Source organism: Coenobita brevimanus, chromosome 23 (genome assembly GCF_032717465.1).
Source record: "Coenobita brevimanus isolate Jiangsu-jjx chromosome 23, ASM3271746v2, whole genome shotgun sequence".
NCBI lineage: Eukaryota > Metazoa > Arthropoda > Malacostraca > Decapoda > Coenobitidae > Coenobita > Coenobita brevimanus.
In genome coordinates this window covers 54803836-54818856 of record NC_136976.1, presented here as the reverse complement: position 1 = coordinate 54818856, position 15021 = coordinate 54803836, and the positions used below count along the sequence as shown (strand labels likewise).

At 42.8% G+C, this 15021-nt stretch overlaps 1 protein-coding gene across 5 annotated transcripts in view; it reads left to right on the top strand.

Moving 5' to 3' along the window:
- The window catches only part of LOC145392977 (uncharacterized), a 101731-nt gene that overhangs the window by 26652 nt on the left and 60058 nt on the right, over window positions 1–15021 (top strand). For all 5 annotated transcript variants that reach the window (XM_080267274.1, XM_080267275.1, XM_080267271.1 and 2 more), the window contains one exon: window positions 4681–4768. In XM_080267274.1, coding sequence (XP_080123400.1) covers window positions 4681–4768 — 88 coding nt within the window. The remainder of the gene's footprint in view (window positions 1–4680; window positions 4769–15021) is intronic.

Genomic DNA, 15021 nt, shown 5'->3' with positions numbered 1-15021 from the left:
AGGTGGAGCGGCACCAACTCCCTGTCACAGTTTGGGTGCTCGGCATACTTCAGCACCCCTTCCAGGTAACCACAGAGGACACTGAGACAAGGTACAGAAGGAGTTATGGCAGGCTGCGAGTCAGGGTCCTCATTGTCATCCTTGTCGGTCCCGCTGTCCTCTTGCATGCCCACAGAGGGAGCAGTGGCGATATCCTCATCAGACATGGTCAGGTAACCAGGATCACCGCTGTCGTCTTCCAACCAATCCTGCACGTCATCAACGTCCATCTGCTCTCCTGCCTGTCTAAGGCATCTGTGGAAATCATCCATGTCAAAGCCCTTGAAGTCGTGCTTGGCTTCGATTTCCTGCAGGAGTTGAAACCAACGGTTCACGAGGGTTTTGACGGAGACTTCCTTCCACGTGTTCGCCCAGTTGAACATGGGCGACTTCAGATCATAATTCCAAAGATTCTGCAAGGTCTGCTCCCCATGTGTGTTCTCCACCACATCCTGGTCCTCCAGCACCACCATCATCTCGTTCATGAACCTCTGGTGGTACAGTCTCTTGGCAGCCACGATAACACTCTGGTCCATTGGTTGAATCAGAGCAGTCGTATTAAGTGGTAGAAACATGCACCTAATCCACCCATCATAAGTAACCAAATCCTTCTCAGGCAGAAACACAGCAACATTGTCCAGGAGCAGGAGTGCCTTCACCTGGTCGTGAGCGATTCTAAGGACCTCTGTTTGATGACGGATAACCTCCTCGACGAAATGTCTGTGGAACTAATCTCTGAACATCTTAACTAACGGTAAATGAGGCCTTCACAGAATGATACCACACAACAGGCAGGCTATCCATCAACCCACGGAGACCACATGGTTGTTTTGGACGCCCAACAACAACGCATTTGAGGCGGTGTGTCCTCTTAGCATTGGCACAGCACAAAACAGAGACACATTGTTTGGACAACTTCCGACCAGGCACAGACTTCTCCCTTCCTCAGCCAGGGTGTGGGTGAGCAAGGAGCAGTAGAACAGATCAGTTTCGTCAGTGTTATAGACTTGACCAAGGGCAAGGCCCTCATCCTTGATCACGCGCTGCAATTTCTGGCAAAACGAGTCTACTTCTTCCACTGCTGCGTCTAAGGCTTCACTGTGTACCTTACGGCCAGTAAGTCCATTGTGTAGTATGAAGCGATAGAGCCATCCCTCAGATGCCTTGAAGTCCTGCACATTGTGCAGGCATGCAAACTTCTCTGCAGCAGCCTTCACCTCAGTCCCACGCACTAACACACCGGCACCACGTTGCTGACGAAACCACATCAAAGGCGACTGGTCGATAATGGCGTGCCGGGCCTGGGCCCTGCTGTCGCCACGATGTGTGCTTTCGGCAAAGTCCTGTCCGTACTGTGTAAGCTTGTTGTGTGACTTCTTGATATCGAACAATGTTGAACAGGCTAGATCACATTCATGAAGAATGCCTCCTGTGGTCCAGCCTGCGTCAACCTTGCCCAGTATCTCATGCTTCATCTCCAGACTCAGAACCTTCCTCTTCCACTTCTCAGGTGGTGGTGGGGCCATCACCACACACACAAGAATACAGCAGAGCAGGGCCACAACCTGAAGAAGGTAGGGAATCACCACAAATGCAACCGCAGTCATGGCCATCATTGCAAGCAGAACCATTCACAAGGGACGGAAAGGCAGGAACTGAGGTGTGGACTTCAGTTCACAAGCAAGTAGTACAGTACAGCGCTGCCATATCGCATCCAACGGTTGCTTTCGAGCAGAGAGGAAGCAAAATGCAGCAGACTGACATCTGTCTATAAGGTTCACTTCCGTTTGCCCAGGCAAGGGTTAGTACTTGACGGCAACAGCGGATGACCAATAGCTCACCACCCCAGGCAGTGTATGACTCATGTGGCCTGCCAGGCGACTCTGACCATTCGGTAGGGAATCGGACAGGTATGTGTGATGGGGGGTTTCCGCACTAATCCCGGAAGCCGGGGGACTCCCGCCTTTCGGTGTAGAGGTGGATGAGTGGTTTTACTGTACATTTACTTGTGGGTTGTGGTCTGTGTTACACACGTAGTGGCCACCAGTACCCCTCAGCCGGGAACAATGCTTGCCTCCTCCGTTCAAAAATGACCATAGAATTTTCTTGAAAATATGCTTGATGTCCTTCCTAGGCAAGATTACATAGGATATCTTTACCTAACCTTACCAAACCTAACCTTTCCTACTAGGGCTGCTTGGCTAAGGTGGCTGACTGTGGTACTGAAATGAATACCCATACCGAATGGAAGTGTGTTGTACAGTACAGTACCATACAGTACAGTATTGTGCTGTACACACATACTGTACTGTGCTGTGTACTGTACAGTACTGTAGTACCATCATATGCATTGGTACATTATTACTGTACTAATACACTTATTGTAATCATAGCATGTGAAGGAATCTCTTTGTGTGTGAGGTGCGTTTGTCTCCTGGTGGCCACGCGATTTTTGACCTTCAGTGGAGAGGCAGACGGTCGCTGTCACCGAACATGTACTTGTGGGTTGTGGTCTCTGTTGTACGAGCGGTGGCTTCCTGTGCCTCTCAGCCAGGAACGACGCTTGTCTCGTCCTTTAAAAAATAACCATAGGATTGTCTTGAAAATATGCTCAATATGTTTCCCAGGCAAAATTACATAGGATAACTGTATTTTACCTTACCAAACCTAATCCATCCCAATATGGCTGCTTGGTAAAGGTGGGTGACTGTTGCATTGAAACGAATACCCATACGGAATGGAAGTGTACTGTACAGTACATACAGAAATTACTGTACTGTACTGATATTCTACTCAGTGTGAGAAGGTCTCTCTCTCTCTCTCTCTCTCTCTCTCTTTGTTTGTGGTGCGAGTGCCTCCCGGTGGCCGTGCGATTTTCAACCTTTGGTAGAGAGGCGGACGGGCGCTGTCACCGAACATGTACTCGTGGCTTCTGGTCTCTGTTTGATGGTGGTAGCCCTATGGATGTGCGACTTTCTGAGTTCAGTGGAGAGGCGGACGGGCCCTGTCACAGAACATGCACTTGTGGCTTGTGGTCTGTGTTACACACGCTGTGGCAATGAGGAAAGAGCTAGCCCGGTGGCTGTGCGATACTAGACATTGGGTGGGGATGTGTTTGGACATTTTGGCACCACTTGCAGGTTACACTCATATTGCTCGGGTGCTGGAGGTTCATTGGGAGTGATCGGACGATCGCGCAACTTTGACCATTAAGTTCCAGCTCATGGCTCGAGTCCAGCGGCCACATGTCGGCTGGACATGTCGGCTGGCCGGCCAAAGTTCTTGGGCACTTATACGTCTGGATAATATCAAGTTAATTTGGATAACAGTTTAATAGAGCCAAGGCCCAGCTTCCGAATTATGAACATGTCCAGATAATTGTTGGATCACTGTATATGTACAAGTACATAAAAGTAGCCCCAAACAAATATTTTTCTCATATTCACGTTTTTCTTGTTTATCCCTTTTGTTGTTATTATTGTAAAGTTAGTTGCTGTCTGTGTGTCACAGAGGAGGAGAAAGATGATACAGTAATCCCTCCAAGATCCGACGTAATAGAGGCCAAGCAACATCCGGGACTTGGTCTTGTCTGGGACTTGGGAAAAATGCCCCTGGACAGGTACTTATAGACCCCAACCCAGCCTAACTTTGAAAGCCACCTAAATAACTCCCTACTGGACATGCACAGCACCTGTTTAAGACCCTATTCACACAAATACGGGACAGAAACCTTAAAGTAATTGAAAAGGAACCAGAGAATGAGAAATTAGAAGTGAGGAAGGAAAACATTTAGCAGTGTACAGGGTACTTACGACACAACCGTGGCTGTCGCGAAGATTAATCCTTCCCCTCTATGGCTTTGACAGTGGTGAAGGTGCTCATAAAGCACGTACAGTAATCCAGTGTTGCACTGCACTTAATCTTTTGCACTGTGAATTATAATTGTTTAACACTGCACATTCCGTTCTTACTTGCGTCACGCCAGTTGCAACACACCAGTGTTGCATTCTGTGCTTAATCCTTTGCACTCTGAATGCTAATTTCTTATCACTGCACAACACTGTAAATTCCCATGTGGTCTAGTGGCGAGGTATTGCAGTTTATTCACTGTTTATTCACAAAAGTGAGCACGTGGGCAGCCATGGCGATCAGCTTGCAGTCACAACGGTAGGTAGGTTGGAAATGGGAAGGATGCAGGGGCGCTCTAGCGACATCGCTGGAACCACCTGCCAAAACACAGCTGTTCATCATTGCGTGGCAAATATAGATCAGGAGATACCAAAAACTGACTTTTAAAAGTGTTTCATGCAGCGGAAAGAACACTGGGCTACGTGTGTCAAGTCAGAAGGGGCCTACTCTGAGGGGGATTAGTGTACTAGCTCAACAGGTTAGCTGTTTATTTATTTTTTTAGAGCTTAATGTCAGATACTTTCTGAACAGACCTCATGCTAAGGGCTTGGCTCTCCAAGGTATGGCATCATCACCATCGTCATCGTCATTTTCATTATCAAGCATACATTTGTAAATAGGCTATATAGAATTCTCAGATTTCCATAGTGTGATTATGTCTACATGACTGTGGTAGTTAGTGCATCAGATTAAATCAAGTATGTCATCATACTGATTCGGTTTAATTTGCAGGTTAACAGATTAGTTTCATATGCAAATGAAGATGAAGATGAAGGGGAGGATATGGACAGAGAGGAGGAGGACGATGACTTGGATGAGAGTAAGTCTAAATTTCAATATTATACTGTACTTGTTTATTTGACATTTCATTAATCATTGTTGTGTTTGATGCATTATAGCATTGACAGTAGGCATCCAGCATCTGAGTGCATGCCATGGTCATAGCATAAAATGTCCTGTAACCAGCTGTTTTAGAGTTTTATTCAAGCTTTGACCTTTGTTGTAGTCTATTAACTCATATGCTTCAAGTGCCATATATGTACTGCAGCAGGAGGAAGCAGCTGTGCTTTAGCTGCTGTTTATGTGGTGTACCAGGTTTGATGCCACATATTAAATCCAATATGATATAGTTTTGGATTATAAAGAATGCCTTTATGGTGTCTCATTAATTGCCACTTGTCAGCAGTCCTCTTCAGTCATCCATAGGTATCTGAAGGGGAACACATATGTTTCTTTTAACTGCTGCATTGCTATATTGCATAACGGGTATATGAGGGGACAGTTAAATAAAATTTTGTGAGGTATAGCTAGATTAGAGTTATTTAAAGAGTTTGTGATGAATCTTAAAATATTTTGTGAATTTCATGGTAGTGTGTATAAAAAACTATTGCTATTGTCCAACCCTGGTCCATCTGATCAAGCAGACATGTCAGCTGCAGGTAAGCAACTGCCTTTATAGGATTGTCCCATAGGTTTCCTGCACCAGTTGTTGTGTCTGCATCCTAGTGTGGCATGTGCTGCGCAGTGCTCCATTATAAGTGTTAGATTGTGTGGACCTAATCTAAATATTGTGTGGACCTGATCTACAAATTGGGCACTGGTCATCGATGATTTCATCCAACCCAGATCTAAGCTGGTAGTTGAGGAGTGCTGGGCGATGTTGTGCTCTAAGCCTAGCTGAGTGAACTTGATCATCACTACTTAAAGACACATCCAATGGGTGGATGTCAGGAGGGAGCATTTGTAGTATGATATTGTGATCGAGATGTTGTATTGCCCTGTGCATGAAGTGAGTATGTAGATGTTTTTCCATTGCTAGTGTTTGAATGTCTGGAGATGGGATTTTGTATGTGTGTGTGTGTGTGTGTGTGTGTGTGTGTGTGTGTGTGTGTGTTTCTGGCTCTAGGCATAGGCTTCACAGCCTGCTCCCAAGGCCAAGTAGTCCTTCTACGTACCATACACCTTCTGCATGTCACCACTTCAGTGCTAACACCCACTGTCCATATTGAATACATGATAGGGCTGTCTCATTCAGGACTGGTGTATTGGTTTTTGCGGGGGTATTTTTACGACATGTCGGCGGGTCTTTGGTAGATTGGTAAATTCTGCTTTTTATGAAATTCAGATCCTTAAACTGTTCCCTGCTCCAGCAGGGATTTGAACCTGGGTCCGGTAGGACTGCAGGCCACCTCTCTACCGATAGAGCCACCGCTTCCCCCATTGGCATTGAGGGTGTGGTAATTCTGCAGGTTTGTCTAGGTTACCTCCTGAAATGTTGAAGGCCTCAGGAGATATGAGTAGGTTTAGCTACTGGTTTGATAAATTTGATTACATATGAGTGTGTTGTCCCATATAACTGGCAGAAGAGTTTAATTGTAAGAACCTTTCTCATAGTCATCCCCAATGCCCTCCCCAACAACCTACGCAGCTCTGAATACATGTTTTGGTTTTCACAGTTGCCCCCAACCACCCTTCATTCGCAGGCTATGTTTAGGCGTTCGTCAGCATTATTGGAACATTCTCTGGGGAGTATGGGGACTTCCAAACAAATGGGCCAGAATCAAATAAAATAAAAGAATCATTTCATGCATATTTGTGTCATTGCTTTCAAACATGATACCTGATGTTATATTGCTGAGATACTTAGTCATCCTGTAAAGAAAATACCCCATATTAATATGCTTTTAAGAGACTATAATTTACCCAAATACAAAGCAACGTATTGCAGTTTATTTCTCAGCCTGTTGGAGGTCCTAAAGCGGACAGACCCAAGAGATATAAAAGAATCATTTTCTAATGGATATTTTCATCAAAACTGTTATATCAGTTGTCTGTTGTATTACTTGTATAATTAATACACCCCAGTTAGAAAATGTATCTATCTTTCTATCTATTGCCAGACGCCTTAATCCTGTAAGGGTCGGCCACAAACAAATCACTTCCGTGTCACCGTGTCCCCTGCCATTTCACTGCCCTGCTTCCAGCTTACACCCCCTGCTCTCATATACCTCTCCACTTCATCCCTCTATCTCATCGTGTTAACCCATCCCATCTGGGTGTCACATATACTGTACATGTCCTCCCAAAACCGTCTGGCATGTAGACATGATCTAGTAATTCGTGCCTATGTTTGAATATTCAGCTGATTATTTCCACCACGCACAGCAACTGGCAACCCTCTGGCACATCCCAGCCGCGCTTCAGTTGCCTGTGTATCTATGTCATGGATAGACCTATGCAAACAAGTTTTCTTGTGACCGGACCCTCGAGTGAGCGCCCGCAGCTGCTGACTTCAACACCATTGAAGTCCAAAGGCGAGAAAAGAAAAGGCCTTAGTGATATTGCAACAGGGAGAGAGCTTGAAGTGACATTATCGCCAATTGTGAGTGGAGAAAGTGACTCTTCCTCTCAGGAAAGCGACCGCCACAATGAGTGTTGATATTTATGCTTCGTGTGAGGAGGAGGTGACTCCTCCACTGTGTGAACATTGTTTCCCCCAGTATGTTCATCTGGCATTTCCGATGATGGGAATGGTTCAGAGGTTGTTGACGATCCTGGAAAGGGGGATATTAGCACAGTCGAGGAGATGGAAGAGGAGGTAGGGAGTGGAGAAATGGAGGAGGGAGGAAGGAGGGCGGAGGAAATGTGGTGCGTCAGGCCTCATACGGCCCCTCTGCCTATTTACATGAATAATGGAAGCAGAAAGTTTGTTACATGATGAAATCAGTGCCTTATATTTTATTGAGAGGTTTTGTGTGTGTATGTTTGTTATGATGAAAAAGTACAAATCACAAAAAAAAAATTGTTATAGTGGAAAATATAGTGGAGTGGAGAAAGGGAGGAGAGAGGAGGAAATGCGATGCTCCGCATCACAGCTGTCTGTTTATGTGAATAATGGAAGCAGAAAGTTTGTTTCATGATGAGATCAGTGTCTTATTTTTTATTGGAATCTTTCGTGTGTGTATATTTTCTTACGATGAAAAAGTCTAAATCACAAGAAAAAATCACAGGAAAATACAGTATTTTCGATTATGGACAGTACGTGTATAACTATTTTGTTCACAATTTTTTTTTTTAGGTTTACTGTAGTAGTAGTAGTAGTAATAGTAGTAGTAGTAGTAGTTGTAGTGATAGTTGTAGTAGTAGTAATAGTAGTAGTAGTAGTAGTAGTTGTAGTGATTGTAGTAGTTGTAGTGGTAGTAGTTGTAGTAGTAGTGGTGGTTGTAGTAGTGGTAGTTGTAGTAGTAATTGTAATAGTGGTAGTTGTAGTAGTAGTAGTTGTTGTAGATGTAGTAGTAATAGTAGTAATAATAGTGTTTGTAATACCCCGACTTCTAGTTGCACAGCAGTGCCAGAATCGAGCAACGATGCAAGCCAAACGAACATCTCCGTGTGTGTGTGTATTTACCTATTTGTAGTATACAGGAATTGAGCAATGCTCATGTTGTCCTGTCTCCATATCCACATTTATCAAGTCTACCTTTACACACATGAATATTTTTCTCATGCACCACCTCTTTGTCTAAGTCATTCCAAATATTTAAGTATCTACCTAATATACCTAATTGTGATATACACGGAATGTACTATGCTCGTGGGTTTCTGTCGCTGTTTCTCAATAAGTCAAATTTAACTTTAAACTCGTTTAAGTTTTTAGACTGGACGAAGGAAAGCTATATTTCTTGATATCCTTCAAGCAGCTTGACTTTTTCAATTTCATTCCATGTCCTCTTGTTGCTCTCTTATCCCATACAAACAGATCTTCTTTGTCAATTTTATCTACTCCCACCATGGTCCTGAACACCGCAATCATGTCTCCCCTCTTTCTCCTTTCCTCTAATGAAGGCAAATCCAGTTTTTCCAGCCTCTCTCTGTATGACAGGTCTGTCAGACTGGGGACCATCTTGGTTGCTGTTCTTTGTATTCTCTCAATCTTGTTTATATCTTTCTTTTTGTGTGGGGACCACACTACCGCTGCATATTCTAACCTGGGGCAGATCATGGCCACTATCAATTTTTTCATCATTTCCTCATCCATATAATGAAATGCTACTCTTATGTTAGTATGTTAGTCAAGAGTTTATAAGTCTCTCCAACTATCTTGTTAATGTGCTTTTCTGGTGACAAACTATCTTGGACCAGCACTCCCAAATCTTTCTCTTCTCTCCTTTTTGTGATTAATTCATTACCCAAAAAATAATTCAGTGATGGTCTCCTGGTACTTTTACCCATTTCCAATATTTTACATTTCTTTACATTAAATTTCATTTCCCACGTCCGGCTCCAATTATGTATCCTATCCAAATCCTCCTGCAGTATTTTACAATCCTCCTCAACCTCTATCTTCCTCAAGATCTTTACATCATCAGCAAACAGACTTGCATAACTGTTCACTCCATCTACCATATCATTTACGTAAATCAGGAACATTACTGGCGCCAACACTGAGCCTTGAGGGACTCCACTTGTTACTTCCCTCCATCCAGACATCTTTCCCTTTATTACTGTCCTCATTTGTCTGTCTCTCAAAAAGTCTCTCATCCATTCCAGAAGTTTCCCCTTTAGTCCTCCTATATATTCTAGTTTCCACATTAGTCTCTTATGAGGTACCTTGTCAAAGGCCTTCTCTAAGTCTAAGTACACACAATCCACCCAACCATCTCTCTCCTGTACCACATCAATCGCTCTTGAGTAAAAGCTCAACAAGTTTGAAACACATGACCTTCCACTTCTGAATCCAAACTGACATTCAGCCAAAATATTCATCTCTTCCAGATATTTTATCCATCTGTCTTTCAGGATTCTCTCCCACAATTTTGCGACCATGCTGGTTAGAGACACTGGTCTATAATTCAGGGGTTCTTCCCTGTTTCCTCCCTTGTAAATTGGTACCACATTTGCCCTCTTCCATTCTTTTGACACTTTCCCCTCTTCCAGTGAGCATACAATTAAGCTGTGAATTTTATCCGCCAGTTGTTCTCTGCATTCCTTCAGTACCCAATTAGAAATTCCATCAGGTCCTGGGGCTTTCCTTACATCTTGAGTTTCCAGTAATTTATACACTTCCTGTACCTCCACTTTTATATCTTTCATCACCGGAACATTTCTAATCACTCCCTCCCCTTCCACAAGCTCCTTTTCTTTAGTGAAAACTGACTGGAAACGTTTGTTCATTATTTCTGCTTGCATTGCCGCATCCTTAAAGACCTCTCCTTCTACTTTCAGTTTGGTGATTCCTTCCTTTTGTTTCAGTTTGCCATTAACAAATCTATAAAACAGTTTGGGTTCATCTTTGCATTTGTCAATTATACCTTTTTCAAAATTCCTTTCTTCTTATTCTTCCTTTGTTCTGTCGTTACCTCTCTTTCTCCAATTGTTCCACGCCTTATCTCTCTCTTTTTTTGCTATCATACACCTTCTATTAAACCACTCCTTTTTCCTGTTTTCTTTCCCTCTTACTCTTGGTACAAATTTTTCCACTCCCAAATTATAGAGGTCTAGAAAGATATCCCACTTCCTCTGTATCTCTCTTGTTTCTCTGAATTTTCTCCAATCCGCATTTTCAAAAAAGTTTCTCAATCCTGTAAAATTTGCTTTCCCAAAGTTGTATCATCCCTGTCTATGAAGCTCGTCTCTTGGCTCGACGTTTCCTATTAACATCTGGAACTCAATGACCACGTGATCACTTTTTCCCAAAGGACAGAGATATTCCAATGATTTTATTACATCGGGTTCTTTGGTGAACAGTAAATCTAACCTTGCTGGTGTGTCCTCACCTCGAAACCGTGTCTCTTCTTTGACCCATTGCGTCATCACATTATTCATTATTATATTTAATAACATAGTGCCCCACGAATCCTCGCCGCCTCCCGAGTACCATTCCTCCCAGTTCACCTCTTTACAATTAAAGTCACCCACCAAAATTATATTATTGCTTTTCTCAATTATTTTTTGCAAGTAGCTAGCCATATCTGACAACATCTCATGGTATTCGTCATCCTTCCATGCTCTCGTCTTTGGGGGAACATACACTACGGCCATATCTCTCTTAACATTCTCTCCAGTTTCTAATTTCATATACACTCAACCCTCGGCTATCACGGGTTCCGCTATAGCGTATCTCGCTATCACACCTATATAAAAAACTACCCAAATACCTTTATCACGCACTAAATGCCCGCTATCGCGCACCAGAAATGCTCGAAATTTTCAAGAAGGCCGGGCTCCGGTGCTCCGCCCAGCCAACAAAAGCTTCACTCCGTGATTGGTCGTGTGATGTCAGCGGCAGCCAAGCGCTGATTGGCCACCTGACCGAGTCTCCTGCCCGCCAAACCATTCAAGTGTGCACCCCCAGACCGTGAACAGTGACAGCGAGAACAATAATCTTTTTTATGATATGACCATGGCCACCATACCCCCTCCCTGTCCCACTACCATCACCCAACATAATGCTGCGGCACCTGGCAGGGAAATAAAGAAAAGGAAGAACCTAAGTTATGCAGATAAACTGGAAATGTGAAACTTACAGACAATGGAGAGACCAAGCGAAGTGTGGGGAAGAAAAATAACATCAGTGAATCAAGTGTGAGGGGTATTTATAAGAATCATGATCACATCATAAAATATGCTATTTTTTGGACTATTGTATGTTAATATGTGGTACAAAATGGGTATCTTAAGGGTAACGATTGAGGTCATGGCACCAATTAGAATTATTTCCATAAGTTCTTCAATTCGGCTATCACGGTTTCAGCTATAGCGCAGCCATAGCAGGACCAATTGGGAATGATAGCCGAGGGTTGAGTGTATATCACTTCAGCCCTGCCTTCTCCCATTTCCACAGTATCTACATTTATGTTGTTCTTCACTGCTATCATCACTCCTCCTCCCTTTTTACCTTTTCTGTCTTTTCTCCACAGTTTGTATTTACCATCTCCCAAATGAACATCAGTATCTTCTCTTAATTTGGTCTCTACAAAGCACATGACATCAGGTTCATGTTCTCTCAAGAAATCATTAATTTCGATCCTTGTCGATATGAAACCATCAACATTAGTATATATCACCTTCAAATTATTTTTGACATTATTAATACCCTCTTCTCTCCTACTCTGTCCGTACCACTTCCTCAACTTCTGATCTTTCACAGCCATCCCCCCTAGTTTCCTTCACTTCTATTTCCTTAAATACCATTTCCTTACTTTCATATCCAATACTCTCCAAAAAAAAGTATTACATTCTTCCTCTGTCCTCTTATCATTTTTTTCCTTTACTTCTTCCTTTAATGATTTTAAAACTTCTCTTTCTTCTTCATTCAGATCTTTTCTTATTATAATATTTTCCATCCCCGCCTCTTTGCTTAATTTCCAGGTCACTTTAAGTATCTCATTTATTACACTTTCTGATGTAAACTTGACTCTCATTGGTCTTGTTTCCCCTTTCTTGTAAGGCCCTATCCTCCTTACTTCCTCAATTTCTTTTACCCACTTGTCTCCTTCGGGGTCAATCTTGCCTAATGTTCCTCTCACCATGTTCGTGTCTCTCTCGAGTCTTATGAACCTAACCTTTTCTTCCTCTTCCCTGTTTCCAAATACTACCACACATCTGTTCCTTTCTACAGTTTCTCTCACTATTTTCTCTTTTTTCTTCAGTATTTTCACTACATTTTCTTCCATTTCTTTCTTATTCATTTCCCTTTCTTCCTGGATGATCTCTCTTAAGCTGACCACTTCTTTCTGTTCTTCTTCTGTGTGTGCCCACTTTGCCTTATGTTCTTCTAATACATTACTCACCTTCTCCGTTTTATTAGTACTGTACTGTCTTCTAGTTTCCTCCTCAGTTCAACATTTTCCCGCTTCAAATTCCTAATTTCTTCATTGGCTGTTTCATTGGACTGGATCAGACTCTGTATGGTGGTTTCCGTATTTTCAGACACATCTTTTATCACTAGATTCTCTACTTTCTTTTCAAGTTCACTAATCCTCATAATTAATGTTTTAACCAAGTCCATAACATGGTATTAGCATCAAATCCTTGAAATTCCAGTCCCTCATTGTTTATATTTTCGGCCATGTTTAACCCTTTAACCGCGGGTGTCATTCCAGAATGACGTTGCAAAAACTGGACCAAACCGCGGGTGTCATTCTCGAATGTTTGTGAATATTTTGAATACCCCGCGTTTTTTCCGTGCGCCAATTGTTTCAAGGGAGAGTAGCTATTAAGTTCTTTCACTCCAGCTGACCCCCACCTCCCTCTTCCCCCCCCTGGGGCCCCACCTCCCACCCCCTGGGCCCCCCACCCCACCCCTGACCAAGCGCGCATCAGTATCTGTCCAGCTGTGTGAGTGACAACACATGTTGATGTGGCAGTGAAGTGCAGGCAATTACAGTGCCTTTTACCTGTCTCAATGAACACAGAGTGGGTGTTTATCGTATGTGCAGTGTTCATATATGTTTATAGTATTATTATCAGAATGTGATTGGCATTTGGTAATGGTGTGTGAGCGAAAAATAGTGATTACAACACCGCTGATGTGGCAGTGAAGTGCAGGCAATTACAGTGCCTTTTACCTGCCTCAGTGAACACAGAGTGGGTGTTTATCGTATGTGCAGTGTTCATATATGTTTATAGTATTATTATCAGAATGAGGTTGGCATTTGGTAATGGTGTGTGAGCGAAAAATAGTGATTACAACACCGCTGATGTGGCAGTGAAGTGCAGGTAATTACAGTGCCTTTTACCTGCCTCAGTGAACACAGAGTGGGTGTTTATCGTATGTGCAGTGTTCATATATGTTTATAGTATTATTATCAGAATGAGGTTGGCATTTGGTAATGGTGTATGAGCGAAGGTAATGATGTGTGAGCGAAAAATAGTGATTTTACACCCCTCACTTCTAACGGCACTGCCCGTCCTGTGAAAGTCAACAAAGTCATGAAACCTACATCAATGGAAAGCTGAAGGTTAGTACTTTCTAATGGTACCTTATTTTTTTCTCTAGCTTTATTCTGTGCAGAGTTATTAAGGTTTAAAGGTTTGTTTACATTTGGCTGAAACCCCCGCGGGAGAGGACAGTCAGACCAAAACAATACCCGCGGTTAAAGGGTTAATGTAAAGTACCAAAACAGCTGTTACCGAAAAAACTACAAACATTCATGTATACTATAGCCAATAAATCTTTACATTATTGGTAGTCTATTAACTTTCATTATTTTAAATTTAAGGCAAGACCTTAGGAGTGTGTGTGTGTGTGTGTGTGTGTGTGTGTGTGTGTGTGAGAGAGAGAGAGAGAGAGTGTCTGTTTGTTTGTCTGTAAGGGTATGGCCACACTGAATGCCTTTGCTGGGAGGGTAGTAGGTAGCGGCCTGCCTAGCTGGTGAGAGGCAAGAACGAACACATATTGTCTAAAGCGACTGGGCACACCGCACACGGATAGTGGGTTCCAGCCAAGCGTAACCGCTACCCTCCCCGCTACGGGACTGACATGTCGGTTAAAATCACTTAGACACTAGCGGGACACCATACACTCTTGACCTACACCTGATCCAGGAATGAGTAATGAGGAGTTAATTGGTGCAGTTTTTCAGAGGAGGGCACTGTGGGACCCCACGGGCCCCCTACATAAGAAATGTAGGTGCCCTTAAAAAACTTTGGGAAGAAATATGTAAACAGCTAAATATAACAGGTAAGTTATAAGTTGTGCTGACGATTAATATCTTATTAGTTGGGCCACATTTCACTGATGGATACAGTGAATCACTTTTATACCTTAGGAATATTGTTGAGCATGTAGCTGTTGATTCATTGTGTAGTATGGCATGATTAGGCTATACTAACTTATTCTTTGATACAGCCAGCCATGTTTCTCTAATGAATAAAATGAATTAATGATGGACGACAATGCAGTTTTTTTATGAATACCAAGCATGCAACCCATTCTGCTATGCAGTATGAGTACTTCATATCTGACAAAAAGCTTTGTCTGTGTCTAGTATAGACCTACATTAGACAAATGGGGAACAGAATTACAGGCTGTAGTAACTTTGAACATATTTATTGAGCTTACAGATATTC